At 53.4% G+C, this 16,224-nt stretch overlaps 1 protein-coding gene across 1 annotated transcript in view; it reads right to left on the bottom strand.

Moving 5' to 3' along the window:
- The window catches only part of SCN4A (sodium voltage-gated channel alpha subunit 4), a 28,401-nt gene that overhangs the window by 5,209 nt on the left and 6,968 nt on the right, over window positions 1-16,224 (bottom strand). Inside the window, exons 8-22 of the mRNA XM_090124814.1 lie at window positions 14,817-15,116; window positions 13,553-13,616; window positions 13,048-13,189; window positions 12,055-12,267; window positions 11,012-11,167; window positions 10,703-10,826; window positions 10,088-10,326; window positions 8,948-9,121; window positions 8,260-8,616; window positions 4,925-5,353; window positions 2,166-2,295; window positions 1,849-2,003; window positions 1,401-1,574; window positions 782-904; window positions 303-581 (exon numbers count right to left, since the gene is read on the bottom strand). Of these exons, the coding sequence (XP_089980940.1) occupies window positions 303-581; window positions 782-904; window positions 1,401-1,574; window positions 1,849-2,003; window positions 2,166-2,295; window positions 4,925-5,353; window positions 8,260-8,616; window positions 8,948-9,121; window positions 10,088-10,326; window positions 10,703-10,826; window positions 11,012-11,167; window positions 12,055-12,267; window positions 13,048-13,189; window positions 13,553-13,616; window positions 14,817-15,116 (3,059 nt within the window). The remainder of the gene's footprint in view (window positions 1-302; window positions 582-781; window positions 905-1,400; window positions 1,575-1,848; window positions 2,004-2,165; window positions 2,296-4,924; window positions 5,354-8,259; window positions 8,617-8,947; window positions 9,122-10,087; window positions 10,327-10,702; window positions 10,827-11,011; window positions 11,168-12,054; window positions 12,268-13,047; window positions 13,190-13,552; window positions 13,617-14,816; window positions 15,117-16,224) is intronic.

Below are 16,224 nucleotides of genomic sequence, written 5' to 3' on the forward strand. Positions count from 1 at the left end.
GTGTTGTGGAGGTTTTCCTGCAGCTTCAGCACTGGTGCTTTGTGTACTCATCCCCAACAGTTCCCTTGCTACACTTAATTTTCCCCTCCCATCTTCTATCTCGCCCCTTTCCTCCTCAAGCCTACAGAATTTCAGGGTTAAATTCAATCTTGAAGCAAAGCAGCAGCCGAGAACCCTGATCTGGGCTTCAGAGTTGCATCTCATGTTAGCCTCGATGCTGTTCAGCCGTGAAATTGCTGACTGCTGTGGCGATGACAGTGGATGACCCCATGGCACGACGATGCGCTGTGAGCAGTACGTACCACCTGCAGCAAGGACAGGTACCCCAAGCCCACGTTGTCGAAGTTGACTTTGACGTTGACCCATCTGACCTCGTTGGTGTGGAGGAGAGACATGCAGTCGCTCTTATTGTTCACCACGCTGGTGTCAAAGAGGTCCCCCGTGGTGGTGTTGACGCATCGGTAGTACTTCCCTGCGAAGAGGTTCACCCCCATGATGCTGAATATCAGCCAGAAGATGAGGCAGACCAGCAGGACGTTCATGATGGAGGGGATGGCACCCAGCAAGGCGTTTACCACCACCTGCAAGGAGAGACAACCATAGAATCACAAAAAATCTTGAACTGGATCATCGAGCCCGAGTCCTGGCTCCACACTTCACCACCCAGACCCAAACCCTTTCCTTTGGCTGTGTTCAATCCCACTGATCTGGAGGCCTCTGAAAACCACCTGGGATGGGTTCCCAGTGGAGGTCAGCAGCAAGGGACCAGCTCTGCACCTACCCTCATGCCTTCAAATCTGGACAGGGCGCGCAGAGGTCTCAGTGCTCTCAGTGTCCGCAGAGATTTGATGGCTCCCAGCTCGGAGTATCCCAACCAGTTGGCTGTCAGGCTGATGAGGGAGACCTGGAAGGAGCAGCCCGAGGAATGAGTAGCATCTCAGGTGGAAAAAAACAGAGCGTGAACCATGTCCTGGCATCTCCTGCCCTCCTCTCTTCCCAGCATGTGGGCATCGCGTTGTCTTGCAATGCAGGGACTGGCTTTGAGTCTTTGCATCTCTGGTGACTGGGCTGCCACCGGGATGTCCCTTCTTTTTGGGTAGGAGGATGGAAGTGATGTGGAACACAGAAATACTGGGCAGGTAAATGTTTGCTTTGTGGGAGAACCCGTGTTCCTTCACATCTCTGCTGGGGTCAGTACAGCATGGTGTAAAAGCACCAAAAGGGCTTCAAAGGGTTCCTGCAGCCTGGATAAAGGGTGGCCCTTCCTCCCAACCACCACGAGTTTAAACCCTTGTCTAAGCCCTCATTCCCATACAAGCAAGGGCTGGTTAGCAACGACTTTCTACAACCCCCTAAATCTCTAAGGATGACACTGTAGGTGCTCATTCAGCACCACTTACGTCGACGATGAGGAAGTCCAGCCAGCACCATGCGTTGGTGAAGTAGACCTTGAAGCCATAGGCCACCCACTTGAGCAGCATCTCAATGACGAAGATGTAGGAGAAGACCTTATCAGCGTACTCCAGGATGGTGCGGATCACCTTCCGCTGCTCTATGTAGATGTCCTCAAAAGCCTGGAAGAGGCATGGAGCTCCATGACAGTCATTCCTCCATCAGACCCACTGCACGCCTTGGTGCATGACTACATCATCCCTACTTTCCTGGGGCAACTTGAAAAGTGGAGGTTGAGGAGGGTTGTATGAGGCTCTACCAATGCAGGGCACCTGGAGGATGCTCGGATCCCCTTGCATCGAGCAGGCATGGACCAAAGGGAGTTTTAACTAAAACATCTGGCCTGCAGCTGCTGAAGAGAGGAGGGGATGGGGAGAAGGGAGGGATGGGACCTACCAGCGCCCCGCTGCTGAGGAGGATCATGAAGACGATGAAGGTCTCAAACCAGTCGTGCTCCACGATGCGGAAGCAGGTTTTCCTGATGTTCCACCAGATCTTCCCTCTGTCACTGGTGATGTCCACATGGAGACAGGGAAACCTCTTGACGCAGCCTGGGTGGTGGAGACAGAGCCTGGGTCACCTCCCCAGCACTGTTTGTGCTTTGTTGGCATTTTGACCCCATTTGGAGATGTCCACTCCTGGGAACCATCTCCGTGGAAACGGGAGGATTTGGAGTTTTGGAAACCCCTCTCCAGGATGCTCATAGCTCTCACCTTCAGTGAAGCAGTCCTCGGGCTCATTGCTCTCTTCAGCCTCCTCGGCCACCTCCTCCTCCTGGGGCAGCGGTGGTTTGTAGTCCACGGTGCTGCACAGGGACGAGGTGTTGTCACTGGAAAGGGGGTTCTGCAAAAGGAGCGGGGGATTCAGGGTGGTCAAGGTGGTGATGCAGGGCCAGATGATGCTCAACAGGAGATGAGTTGGGAGCAAACTTTTTGTAGGGAGCGCTCATGTACGGCTTTGAACTTTCCTCCCAAGAGGGGTGAACCCCATGGAGAGGCTCCATCAAGACTTGCTCAATGGAAAGAACTGACCTCCTGGATCCTCTGGTGTGGAAACAACCAGACAGGGCCCTGTGGTGGCCACTGGATTTTTTGTTTTTGACCATCTCCAGCCAATGCACCGTATTGCCAGTGCAGGCATCAGCCCTTCTCCTGATGGGGGCAAAACACACAAGAAATTAGAAAGCTGAGGGAATGTGGGGTGCTTTTAAGGAGGTACTGCCAGTAATTAATCCTCAGGTGTCTCTGATTCCATTTCTACACGTGGCAATATTCCTAAAGCTTTCCAGCTCTTGGCTGGTTCCCAAAACCACAGGTCCCTGCCTGCTTGCCATAGATTTAAATCCAACATAAAGAGAAAGGAATTATTTGATGTTGGGGCTTTATGTGAGTGGGACGGAGCTGTCATCTGCCATTGGGGTTTTGTGATGGACTGGTCTACCCAGGTGTTGGTGTGATGGAAGGAGCCTTGCCCAAAGGGTTGGGAGCCTTTGCTTGGAGGTTGCTCTGAATCTCTTTCCAAAACAGCCCTGAGAAAAGTCATTGGATAATGAGGGCTGCAAACCTTGGTGCAGCACCGATACGTGGAGTTGGACAATCTTTGCTTTACATCTGGTTTCAGAGGGGCTACTGTCCTCATCCTTCCTCCCATCCTACCACCACCCCCCGGGCTGCTCTCCACCTCCATGTGCCCTAATGAACGCACTTCTAATCACCCTATGGCATAATTAGACCAGCAGAAGCCCGGTTGGCCACTGTGGCACTCTGCTGGCTCGCAGGGCTTGTAGGCTGAGGTTCACCCAAGTTCAAAACCCGTGTTCCAAATAGCTCTCCCTGCATCGCTCAGCTTGGCTGCCTTCCCAGACACCACTCAGCAAGGCTGGAGGGGCTGATAACGAGAGAAAACCCTGGCATGCTCCTGGGACAGTTTTACTTCTTAATTATTATTATTATTATTATTATTTCTTCTGGCTTTTAAAGAAGAAGGAGCAAATCTCCAGACCTGCCCATCCCAAATGGGAGCAACCAGGAGATCTTGCATAGGGTTCTCATAGGGAGAAATGAATACAGGATGGTGTCAGCTTGCATGGAAGGAGATCGTGCTGCCCTGAGGTTGGTGGTGCATAAAGGAGGTGCTCCGTCCTCCTGCAGGCCAAGGAAGACCCCAAGATGGGGGTAATATGGGGCATCATCGCTGCTTACAGCCCCACAGACCACAGCATGCCACTGGGTGAAGGCATTGCTTCGGGGGCAGCTCCCTGCTGGGTCCTTGGGAGGAGAGGAGGGGCAGGGGGATTAGGAGAGCTCAGCTGGGAGCCAGGCAAGCTGTGACCCTGGGGAAGGACAGATGGAAACCACCTGCCTCCAGGACGCACAGCAGGCAGAACCAGCAGGGAGCTGGGAAACGGTGCTGTAAGCCAGGAGCCCCACAGCACCCTGTGCCCAGGGCAGATTTGGTGGCGTGGTCTCAGCAAGCAGCTCTGCTAAAGGGAAGAGTTTGTCAGCATTTTCTGAGCAGCTCATCCAGAGAAATCTCCCAGCTCGTCATTGTCACCGTGTTCCCAGCGCAAGACTTTGGCTCCATCTGGAGCTAATCAGCGGCATGCGAACTCAGCCAGCAAACACAGGCTTCTCAGAGCTGCTATCAATTAGCACCTCGTTTCTAATTACTATGCAGGAATCTCATGCAATGGCTGCCAGCCCATCCCGTCCTGTTGGGAGGATGCTCCTCCATCCCGTTGGCCATAATTGATGGAATTTCTCCACTCAATCCAGCACAGATGATGGGATGAGCAAGGAACTGGGGACCTTGGGACTGCGTGGACCAGGCTGGACATGTCCTCCCATGGCAGCTAGGTGGGTTAATGTCACCTCCCTGCTCTCCCTTTCTGAATATATGCAATCCCACAGCCCTATGTTTCCCCATATCCTTGCTGGTCCTTGGTGCAACCCCATTGCTAGCAGCAATGTCCCATCACATCCCCATCCTCCTTAGCGTACCTGCTATTGTTTTTCTGCATTTCTCATCTCCTCTCCCTCTCATTCTCACAGATCAGTGTCCCACAAGCCCCAGCCTGATGCAGTTGACATCAGCTGGCTCATCAGCTTTGGATCCAAAACGCATCGCTTCGTGTTTGCTCGTGCTAAGCCCCTCCATCTGGTTCCGTGCCCTCCCTCCCCAGCGCTGCTTTTGGAGGCATTAGCAGTGGATCCAATGTTAGTGCCATCAGCAGATTTCCTGGCGTCAAGTTCCTCTGGGACATCTTTAACCCCAAAAGGAGTGCATTGACCCCGTGGTGCAGGCGTTAGCAAAAACCCCATATCCTGACCCAAACCTCTGCTTGGACCCCCATCTCATGCTGGGAAACAGAGAGCTATTTTTTGGTGAAACGCCCCAAGTTTGGTCCACGTTGTGGAAAAGCTAAAAGTAACCCCAGATGGCATCGTGCAGGGGCTGAAGCCCTGCAACCCACCTTGGCGTCCTCGGTGTCAGACTGAGTGCTCGTCTCCTCGTAGAGGTCGGACTCCTCCGAGGCGATGGGGACCTGCACAGTCAGGTTGGGATTGTTGATGAAATTCATGTGGTCCAGCTCGTCCATCAACAAATATTCCTTCCCCGCGACTCCGTCCATGTAATCTGGCTTGGGATCCGGGCTGCTATCCACGTGGTTCAGCACAGAGTTGTCCCCTTTGCTGGGCTCCTGCTCTTCCTCTGGGGCCACCTTTTTGCCCTTCCACAGCCTTCGGAGCAGCATGAGCACAGAAGACTTCACGAAGTCGATGCCCCTGGTGATCCGGCCGATGGCGATCTGCAGGTTGTTCATCTCACCATCATCATCAGAGGCTGCCAGGCTGTCGGCGCTGAAGGAGCTCAGCAGCAAAGCCAAGAACAGGTTGAGCACCTGGAGGGGACAAAGCAAACACCAATGGGGACATCCATCCCTGCAGCCATGGAGGAGATCCCTTCACTGAGCGTGCTGCAACCAAAACTCTTCTCTTGAGATTTTTCTCAAATTTCCTTCATTTTTTTTTTAATACAGTGGGAAGTAAACACCCCCACAGGACTTTCTCAAGCCATGGCATTCCTAAACCACGCCTGGAGGTTTTGTTCCTCCACCCATCCAGCTTTGCAGTACACTTTGGACTCAAGCATCGTTAACTTAACTATCCCCAAACAAAACAGCCAACAGCATTGCCAACACGGCTCTGTGTCCTACATCCCCGTCTGACCAAGGGGGTTTGGTGATATTCGGACTCCCTCTGTCCAGCCAGGGCCTGGCTCCACTCCTTCTGCCTTTCCTCTGTGGCCCCACATGGCCAGGATGGCAGGAGATAAGAACGTGGTAACCTCTGGGGTTTACTCAGAGTGGTGTTTACTCATCCCCATACAGCCCAGTTTGCAGCTGCTTGTGGGATCCACATGGCTGAGCAGCCAGCATCGAGCTGGCTCATACCCCACATCTGCTCCCCACTGCAGCTGCCACCCCACCCTGCACCCTCAGATGGGGATAAATGAGTGAGGGATGGAGTCAGCCTGGGTTCTCAGCTGGTTTTGGGGTGCAGGCAGTAAGGAAGGATCCTGCAGGGTTGTGTTGTGTTGGGTTGAGTTGGGTTGGGTTGGGTTGTGTTGGTTGGGTTGTGTCAGATTGTGCTGTCTCGGATTGTGCTCTGTTGGGTTTGTATTACACTGCTCTGTGTTGGGTTGGGTTGTTTTGTGCTGTGTTGGATTGCGTTGAGTCATGCTGTCCTGTGTTGTGTTGTGTTGTGTTGTGTTGTGCTGGAATGTGCTGCGTTGTGATGGTTTGTGTTGTGTCGGCTATGTTGTGCCATGTTGTGTTGTGTCGTGCTGTGTTGGTGCATGGCAGGCTCTGCTTTCCATCCCGCAGCCCTTCAGCCACCAGGTGCTGGCTTGCCTCCATCCCCCAGCATCAATTTCTCACAGCTCCACACGTGGGCAGAGCTGGCTGCTCGCTGGTGTCGGGGCACGAGCTAATTGTTCTCCTGCTAATCCCCGCTGCAGGGATGCCCCTGATGTTATGCAGTTGGCTGAGCAGCGCTTTGGTGAAGGAAGCTGCTTTACGCTTGCTGGTGGCCGCGTGGGTCGGTGCTCTTCTTGGACCTGAGGGGCCTCTGATGAGTTTTTTTTTTTTTTCCAAAGTGCCTCTTATTGGATTTTAGGAAGAATTTCTTCTTGCAGAGTGGTGATGCACTGGCACAGCTGCCCAGGGAGATGGTGGGGTCACTGTCCCTGGAGCTGTTCAAGAACCGTGGAGACATGGGGACATGGTTATGGGCATGGTGAGGGTGGGCATGGGATGGTGATCTTGAAGCTCTTTTCAACCTTAATGATTCTGTGACTCCATGCCCAGCAAGCTTCCAGGGGTCCCCAGAAGCTCAGAGCCACATCCCCAACCTCACCCCTTCCTAACGTGCTCCATAGAGCAGAATCTCATTTCTGCAGAGGTCAGCTCGCTGCATGTGGCCGCCACACATGACCTCCCTCCAGCTTTCTCCCACTGTGCCATGCCCAAAACGTGCCTGGACCCCGGGGCAACCCCAGTGCTGATGCTTGGCACTGTCCACCCCACAGCATGCCAGGAACTGGGAGCAGCATGCGGGGCTGGGAGCTGGGCCCTGTGCAGGGCACGGAGCTCCAGCAGGACCCAGGAATGCCGTGCAAAGCGGCCGCGGGGCCAAGTCCACAGCTGTTGGTGTTTGTGCCTTTTTGTGCCAGCAGTGCGTCTGAGAAGGGAATTAGCTGCTATTCAAGGTCACTGCTGTTTTCACATGGCTCATGCCATATGACTTAAACCGCATCTTTAAATAAATCCCCAGTATCCCATCAGTGTAATGCTCACGTTAGGTACCAACTGCAGCTAGCAGCCTCTGTTGGCACTGCCTTTTTGGACAGGACTCCATCTCTGCGTCGCCCCGTGGCTTCCTCCCCTCTCCCTTAGTAACTCCAAAGGAAATGCTCAAGTACCACTAACAGGACCAGCAGCACTGCCTTATTGCTCCAGAGGGGAAAGAGGTGAAGAAGAAAGGCTCAACAGCCCACATAGGCGACGCAACACCCAAATCCCAACTGTCTAACCCCAAAACAGGGATGCTCCATGCTGATCTGAGCCCTGGGGTGGTCTGTGTTCTGCTTTCACCGGAGCAGCCATGCGCCGTGCGGGGCAACGCGTCAGCAGCTCCAAGCCAGATAGTTTTTCAAAGCAAATTCCAAAGGGCTGACACAACCCTGGCAAGTAATAGGAGCGATCCAGTGAGCTGCTGCACTTCCCTCCCCTGCCTTGCTCCTTAAGAAGGGAGAGCGGGGCACAGGCTGCTGGGAAAACAAGCTCCAGAGCCGCCAGCGAGCGGCTGACCAAGTTTAGAAAGGATTCTGTGCTCGCCTGGAACTTGCAGGCAGTGGTGAGCAGCTCAGGTTAGCGGGGGGCGAATGGGGCCCACTGTTTTCTGTGCCTCAGTTTCCCCTTCTGCTTCTGATCTGGCTTCAGCTGAAGATCCCTCAGATAGAAATCTGATATAACCCTACTTTGTTAAGACTTGAGTGCACCGCACAGAGGTATGCAGGAGGGAGATCCTGTACAGATCCAACAAGAGCAACCCTACAGGGGTCAACCTGTAGGTGAGCTGATGTGCACAGCATCAACCAGAGCGCAACGGGTGGAAGTGGGGAGAGGTCCACCCCATGACATCCTCCACTCACAACCAGCCCTACAGCATCAACTACAGCACAATGAGTGGGGGTGGGGACATGTCCACCATTGACACCCCCCTCCCTTGTCCTGCTGCCACTCACCACCAGGTTCCCGATGACCATGACCATCATGAAGACGATGAGGCACATGGTCTGGCCAGCCACCTCCATGCAGTCCCACATGGTCTCAATCCATTCGCCACAGAGGATGCGGAAGACAATGAGGAAGGAGTGGAAGAAGTCATGCATGTGCCAGCGGGGCAGTGTGCAGTCGAGGGAGATTTTGCAGACACACTCCATGTAGCTCTTCCCAAAGAGCTGCATCCCCACCACGGCGAAGATGAAGACGATGATGGCCAGCACCAGGGTCAGATTCCCAAGCGCGCCCACTGAGTTGCCAATGATCTTGATGAGCATGTTGAGGGTGGGCCAAGACTTGGCCAATTTGAAGACTCTCAGCTGTAGGAGCAAGGAGGCAAGGCGTGAGTTGCTGGGGGCCCTCATTGCCACAGGGGTTGGGACTGGACCTTCACGTGGCAGTTTTAGGATGCATTAAACACCCAACAGCTTTGCAAAGAGTCTCATTCCTCAACACTTGGCTCAGCTGGTGGTGTTACCTCGGAGGTTGGCACTGGATGATCTTTGAGGTCCCCTCCAACACTGGTCATTCTATGATTCTGTCCTTAACAAGGACAAGCTGATGGCTGCCATGAATGTCCTTGAATGACCATTCCCCACCCCTCTGTTGATCCCACCCAAACCCCACAGATTTCATCCCCATGCCACGCACCAAGCGGAAGGAGCGCAGCACGGAGAGCCCCTGCACGTTGGCCAGCCCCAGCTCCACCAGGCTCAGCGTGACGATGATGCTGTCAAAGATATTCCAGCCCTGCTGGAAGTACTCATAGGGGTCCAGAGCGATGAGCTTCAGCACCATCTCTGCTGTGAAGATCCCCGTGAAGACCTGTGGGGAACACGGCACTCTTGGTTGGCTTGTAAGTCAGTGCCAAGCTTCTGTGTGGGGTGGGTAGCACCTTGTTTTTGGGGAAATACCCAAATTGAAATGAGGTATTTCTCCCAGATTGAGCATTTTGTCCCATTGGGTTCAGCTCTTATTGGGAAACCACCTTCCAGTATGGATGGTGGGGAGCAGTGGTGACTGCTTTTGGAAAAGGATGGAAATTAAAACCAGACTTCTAATTGGCAAAAGAATCCCCTCCTGTCACAGGGATTCCCAGCACCAGGAACTGGAATGATATGGGACTGTGAAAAAGCTGAGCCAGCTCCTACACATCACTTTTCCTGGGACCACAACAGCTCTGAGCATTATCACATTACTCCAGGGCGGGATCAGCCATGTGACAATTAGTGCCCTCAGTTGAATTGCATGGCATGGCATGCACAGGGGGCAAATTTCACCCTGGACGTGGGTCACGGGGTGGATTCTGCCACCAGCATCCCAGGAGCTTCCCCCACTGCATCCCATTGTGTGCATCAGCGCTGCTTCTCCCGCTTCCAGACCCACTGGATTCCCCAGTCCCACTGTTTCTATACGCATCCAGAAATGACCACCGTCCCCAGGGAGAAGCTGGAGCTGTTTTTTTGCAGTGTGCATGCAACAGCCGATTAATCCCCTTTTATTTCCTGAATGAAACCAGAGACAAAGCAGCTATGTGCTGAGCATGTGTCACCAGCATGCCTGCGTGCAGAGAGGTCCCAGCAGGTGCTGGAGCAGGGCAAGGTGGTAGGAGGGAGGATGCAACCCTCCCTCTTCTCTTCCCCAGCCCTTGGATGGGTTTGCCAAACCAACCAGGAGCCTCCTGGACTTGTCCCACCTGCAGACTGCAATGCAGCTGAAAGCTGCCTGCTGGTGGTGGTTTGGGGGCTGTGGCTCAGAGCAAGGAAGGACGGGGTGATGGTCTCTGCCTACCAGGTTCCCCACAGTCAGCACGTTCTCAAACTCCTCTGTCATGGGGTAGTGCTCCATGGCCATGAACACCGTGTTGAGCACGATGCAGATGGTGATGCCCAGGTCCACGAAGGGGTCCATCACCACCAGCTTGACAAATTCCTTCAGCTTCAGCCATGGATAGCAGCAGTCCCACACCAGGAACATGTGGGCAAATTTGTACCACCAGGACGGGCACTTCTGGTGAGCTTCCTCCAGCTCTGAGGGCAGGAAGGAAAACTGGCATCATCATGAGCTTCCCCTGTCCTCCCCTGGGTGGGAAATCCCATTCCTGGGAGCTCCCACCCCTGGAAGTGTTCAGCTTGGATGGTGCCTTGGTCAGTGTGATGGGGTGGGGGGCACCCAGCCCAGGGCAGGGTGTGGGACTGAGGGGGCTTTGAGGTTCCTTCCAACCCAACTGTGCTGTGATACTTTGGTTATACAATTTTTACGGTCCCTTCCAACCCAACCATGCTGTGATTCCATGGTTCTACAGTCTTCAAGGTCCCTTCTAACCCAACCATGCTGTGATTCCATGACTCTATGATCTTTAAGGTCTTTTTTCCAACCCAAGCCCAAAATGAAGCCAGGCCATACCTTCCATGGTGTTGGAGATGACACTGATGGCACTCCCCACCCTCTTCTCGAGCCCTGGCCCATCTTGGTTGCCCACGGTGAGGTGGTTGGAGTCTGATTTCTCTGGCTCATTGGCTGGGTTGAACTAGAGGAGAGGAGGACACACAGGTGAGCAAATACTGAATGCACTTAGAGGCTGAGAAGACAAAAGGATGTTGGTCTAGAGACCTTGGGTGCAACACAGAGCTGCAGGAAGGTTGGTAGGAGCTGTGGGCACTTCTAGAGGATGTGGGGAGTTGTGTTGGGTCATGGCAAGGACAGAGCACGTACTTCAATCACAGTGGCAGAGCGCTGCAGCACGACCTTGGGGACCACCTGCCCATTGCAGTCCTTCGCCTTGTCCTGGTCGCTGTTCAGATCCGAGTCGCTCTTCTTCCCAGCCACACTGCTCTGCAGGGAACTGCTGCTGGACTGCTTGTCCTGCAACTGCAGCAACCACGTCTCCATCAGCCTGCGGTCTGAACTTCCCAAAGCCTCTCACGTTTTGAATTTGGCCAGGGTGAATAATTCACGAGGACGTAACTACGTGGTGAGTGGGCATGGTGGTGATGGGGCAGCGGTTGGATCTGATGATCTTAGTGGTCTTTTCCAACCTCAATGACTCTGTGAGCGGGCATGGTGGTGATGGGTTGGGGGTTGGACATGATGATCCTAGAAGACTTTTCCAACCTCAGTGATTCTGTAATTCTATGTTTCTACGTAAAACCTCTGATTTCTGTCTTGTGGAGAACTTTAATCTTTGGAATAAGCCTTCATTCCAAATGAGAAAGAGGAGCACTCGTCATATACCCAAACTCTTGCAAGGACACCAGGACTCAGACAAGATCCTGGAGTCTTCTGTTTCCAGTGCTGGCCAAAAGCAAATGGTTTGCTAATTCATTTAACTTTGCTGCAGCTGCCCCATCTCCCCTGTGTGCTTCTTTCCTACCCTGATTGCAATCTGCAGGCGCTCTGCCAGACTTTCTGCTCTTGATGTGCTGTACAGGGACCGATTATTTTGATGCCTGCCTGGTTCCTCACCTCCTTCTTTCAATCTGATCTGCACGTTGTGTGCTGCACCTCTGCTGCCTCCCAGTGCTCCCTGTGTTGGTCTTTAGATGTGGAAATTAAATCTTTTCAGCCTGTTTTTTCCATGCTTATATGAACTTTTGGATTCAGCTGGTGACCTCAAATAGTTGCTCAGTTCTCATTTTTACTTGGTTGAGAGCAAGCAGGACTTATTCCTGGATTTTATGCAATTAGGAAAATCATTACGTGTGTCTCTGCCTCTCTCTTTCTCCCCTCATTCTAACTGTCCCTGACTTCCCACCAACCTGCTTCTCCTGCTCCTCCTGGTGCTTCTTCAGCTGCTCCATGAGCTGCTGGAACTCCTCCTCCTTCTGCTGAGCCTCCAGCATTGTGGCATCGTTTTGCTCTGCATAGGCCATGGCCACCACGGCCAGGATGAGGTTGATGAGGTAGAAGGAACCCAGGAATATCACCACCACGAAGAAGATCATGTACGTTTTCCCTGCTGCACGCAGCGTCTGTGGGAAGAGGAAGCACGAGCCGTCACACCTCCTTGGCACGGTGTGGTGCTTCCAAAAACACGCCTGGCAGTGATGGTCGAGCCTGGCGCTGTCTTCCCATCGGTCATGGGAAGAAGATGAGACTTTGCTCCCACCTCCCCAAGTGGTGCTCATCGCCCAACTGAGCTTCTTGCAGCTCGTGGCTTTGGGTTGGGGATGGGATGAAGAGGCTGAGATCTTGGCCAACCCAACTGCACTGCTCAGTGCCAGCTGGAGGCCCAGGGTGGGAGCAGTAACTCATCATGGCCTTGCGTAGCTGTGCCTCAGTGCCACCCCCAGGGCACACTCTAACTCTGGATTAGGAATAATCATCTCCAGAAGACACACACAGCCTTCAGCCTTGCTTTTCTGATTTAACCAGCTCTGGACTCAGGGGGTTGAACCCATTACCTAGAGGAAAACTGGAATTTCATGCAAATTCTGCCTGTAGGATGTCCAGGAGGGAAGTTTTACCCTCTCCATTATCTCAAGCTAGAGCTGCACTATTCTGCAATTCCCTATTTTCCATAACACACCACACTGGGGAGGTGGGTGAGAGCATCCCCCATCCATGCCCTTCCCTCAGGTCAAAGCCCAATGAGTTCCCAACCCAGTGAGATTTTTACGAGGCCACAGGCAGCACTGAAACGGTAGAACTCCCATGGAAAGCACAGAGCAAAAGAAATGAAATGGAAGTCACAGCCAGCCCACGAGGGGCTCAGCCACGCACCCACCCGCTGTGCTCCCACCCGCACCTACCAGCTGGAAGAGGTTCTCCCAGAAGTCCTGCGTCATGAGACGGAAGAGGGAGAGGAAAGCCCAGCTGAAGGTGTCGTAGCTGGTGTAGCCATAGTTGGGGTTCCTGCCCGCCTTCATGCACACATACCCCTCCGGGCACTTCCTATCAAAGGGCAGATGGCATCAGTCCCTGTCATCACCCCACGCGTACCCACAGCCTGTGGAATGGTTGGGGTTGGGAGGAACCCTTAAAGATCCACTTTTGTGCGACGTCGTTCAGTAGATCCTATCACACAAAGCCCCTTCCCACCTAACTTTGGGTGCTTTTCATGCTGGGGGCTTCCAGTGACAGCATCTGCACTCAGTTTGGGTTGTCCCATCCCCTATGGGTCCCATCCCCTGTGGGTCCCATCCCCTGTGGGTCCCATCCCCTGGGGGTCCCATCCCACCCCAACTGGGTGCAGGTGGGATGGTTGGTCCTGCAGGAACCCACCCAGAGGGGACCATCAGTGTGAGCTGCACTCACCCAGCATCGCTGCTGTTCCCACAGAGCAGGGCATCGAGGGCTCCCTCCAGAAAGTAGAAATTTGCTTCACAGTTGGGGAAAGAGCAAGACATGGGAAAAGTAAATAAACATGGAGATAGATTTGAAAGCTCTTGGCAGCTCTTGCTGTCAAAGTAACTGTCCCACGTCCCAGAGCTGGGCTCTCTCCTCCCTGTTGGCTTTGCTTGCTGTGTTGCACTGCTTGTCTCCAGCTCACAGACCTCGTGGCATCGCCTCACCTGCCCAGCTGGATGGCTGCAAGCCCATCAAGGGCTGGGAATGGCCAAGTGGGTCAGCGCTCCTGGGAAGGTGGGTTAGCAGGGCTTATCCCAGGAGCACAGGGATGGTAGGGGTCCAAAAACGTGGGGACAGGGCCCGTGGCCATCACCTTCCTCCTGCTGCTCACATTTAGCCTGGCCCCACGAGCTGCCAGCCCAAATACACGCCTGCAGCGTGCTGTTGCTATTTGTGCTGCACTCATTAGATCCCATATATTGAATTTGCACCCCTGCAACGAAGCCTTCCTGTAACTGATGCTCACTTCCCCAGCAGGGTGAAGCAGCTCAGCCCAGATGTAACCCGACCTTCTCCTGAGCTCTGAGTGCCCAAAATGGGTCATGAAACTTCTCCTTAGGGACAGTCCCTGGAGTGCAGCTTGCTCTAGGCAAGTCTGCATTCGATCTGTGACCCCGAATGGATTTTTCCAACACAATATTGCTTTTGGATGCTGCCTCCCACTTTGGGCTTTTTGTGTTTGGGTCTGGCTAGTGGTCAGATCGATTGCACAAGGTGAGAAGTTCAAAGGCAGAGCCCATGTCTGGGGCTGAGCTTTCCCCAGGCTTGGGGGCCAAGAGAGTGTTGGTGGAAGAAAAAAAAGGAATGAAGCCACAATTACTCAGAAATCCCTAAGAAAACATCAGTTAAAAGCAAATGGAAAGCCTCCCTGGCAGATTTAATGCTGCATTTACCGTTTCATGTAGTGTTAAAAAAAAAAAAAACCAACAACAAGAATAAACTAGCATATTTTTGGGCTTTTTCCCTGGCGTTTTTCCATCTGCCCATCCTCTGAGTATGCACAACCCCTGCTTCACCCACTAGCTGCGTCCTTCTGCAAAACCCAAATCCTATTGAAGCACCTCAGTGGGAGCAAACCGTCTTGGTCAGACACGGAGGAAGAATGGGGTAAATTGAAACCATGGTGATGTGTCAGTGGAGAAGGGGAGTGGAGCAGGGAGTGAGTCCTCACCTTCGTCGTTGATGTAGGCTTCAAAATCGAAGGTGCTGTTGCCTGTGAAGTTGCCATCAATGCCATCAGTGAAGTTGCCGTAGAGCGTTGCGTTGGCCAACAACGTGGTGTTGTCCAGCCCCAAATCCCCCATCAGAGTGTCATTGAGGGGCGGCCACCTCACACACTTGTGCCGCAGGTTCCCCATGAAGAGCTGGAGGCCGATGAGGGCGAAGACGCTCAGGCAGAAGACAGTGAGGATCATGACATCCGAGAGCTTCTTCACCGACTGGATCAGCGCCCCGACAATCGTCTTCAGCCCTGGGAGGGAGTCAGCCCAGCTGAGCTAACTGCTCGTTTGCTCATTGCTCAAGTGCTTCCCAAAGCTCTGGGGTCAGCAGGGACACGGGTATCCCCCAGTTTCACCCCACGGACCCAGATCTAATGGGCAACGTCCCTTTTGCAGCAGGGCAGCCAGCTGTCCCCACGCCTTGACCTGGGCGTCGCGACTCAGAGCCCATCCTTGCTGGCAGCCAGCCATTCCTTTTGTCTTTAAGTTTTTTTCCCCAAACGCCACAGAATCACAGAATCACAGAATTGTAGGGGTTGGAAGAGACCTCCAGAGATCATCGAGTCCAACCCCCCTGCCAAAGCAGGCAATTTAGCTGTTTTTCAGCCCCAAGCTGCTGAACAGAACCGCAGGACAGCAATTCACCGACCCGAGTGGGCTGCACAGAAAACCCCCCACGACCCCAAACCCCGACGTGTGCCGTCCTACAGGCAGCCGGGAGCCAGCTGGTCCCTTCCAGAGAAACCCTCCGGCATCCGAGCAGAGGGGATGGAAGTGACAGTTTGCATTAAGCACCGGGATTAACTCGCTTCCTCTGCAGACGGCGGCGGACTTTTGATGAGGAATTGTCTGCACGGGTGATGGGTGACACCGGGACATCCTGACACTGAGCTTCAGGAGGCTCAGAGCAATGTGCGTGGAGCCACGTCCCTGGATTTTAAGCCCCGTTGTTCCCCATCTGCCCAAAATATTTAGGTAAAATCCTGTTCTCCCAGGGCTCATCTATGTTGGGAAAATGATTAGGGCCACCCTTTGAAAACAGCTTATTTTTGCAGCTGCTATTTCTGCAGAGCCTCCTGGGGAGGGGAAGGCATGCCAGAAATAAGAGCCCTGGGACTAAGAACGAAGTGCACTTTTTCCAAAGCGCAATTTTTAGCTTGTTTGATGGAGGAAATATAAAATTATTCAAATAGGAAGCCCAGAGATCTGGAGGATACAGGGACACAAAGTGAGGGGGATGATAAATCACCATTGCAATTTCATCTCATACTCCTTCAGGGTTCTGACCTGTTGTTTCTGTGCCCACATGGGGTCTTGAAATGGTTTCAGATTTGGGAAGCACCCCTCAGAGCTATTTGG

The sequence above is a fragment of the Phasianus colchicus genome, chromosome 26 (genome assembly GCF_987193195.1).
Source record: "Phasianus colchicus chromosome 26, bPhaCol1.hap1.1, whole genome shotgun sequence".
Classification (NCBI taxonomy): domain Eukaryota; kingdom Metazoa; phylum Chordata; class Aves; order Galliformes; family Phasianidae; genus Phasianus; species Phasianus colchicus.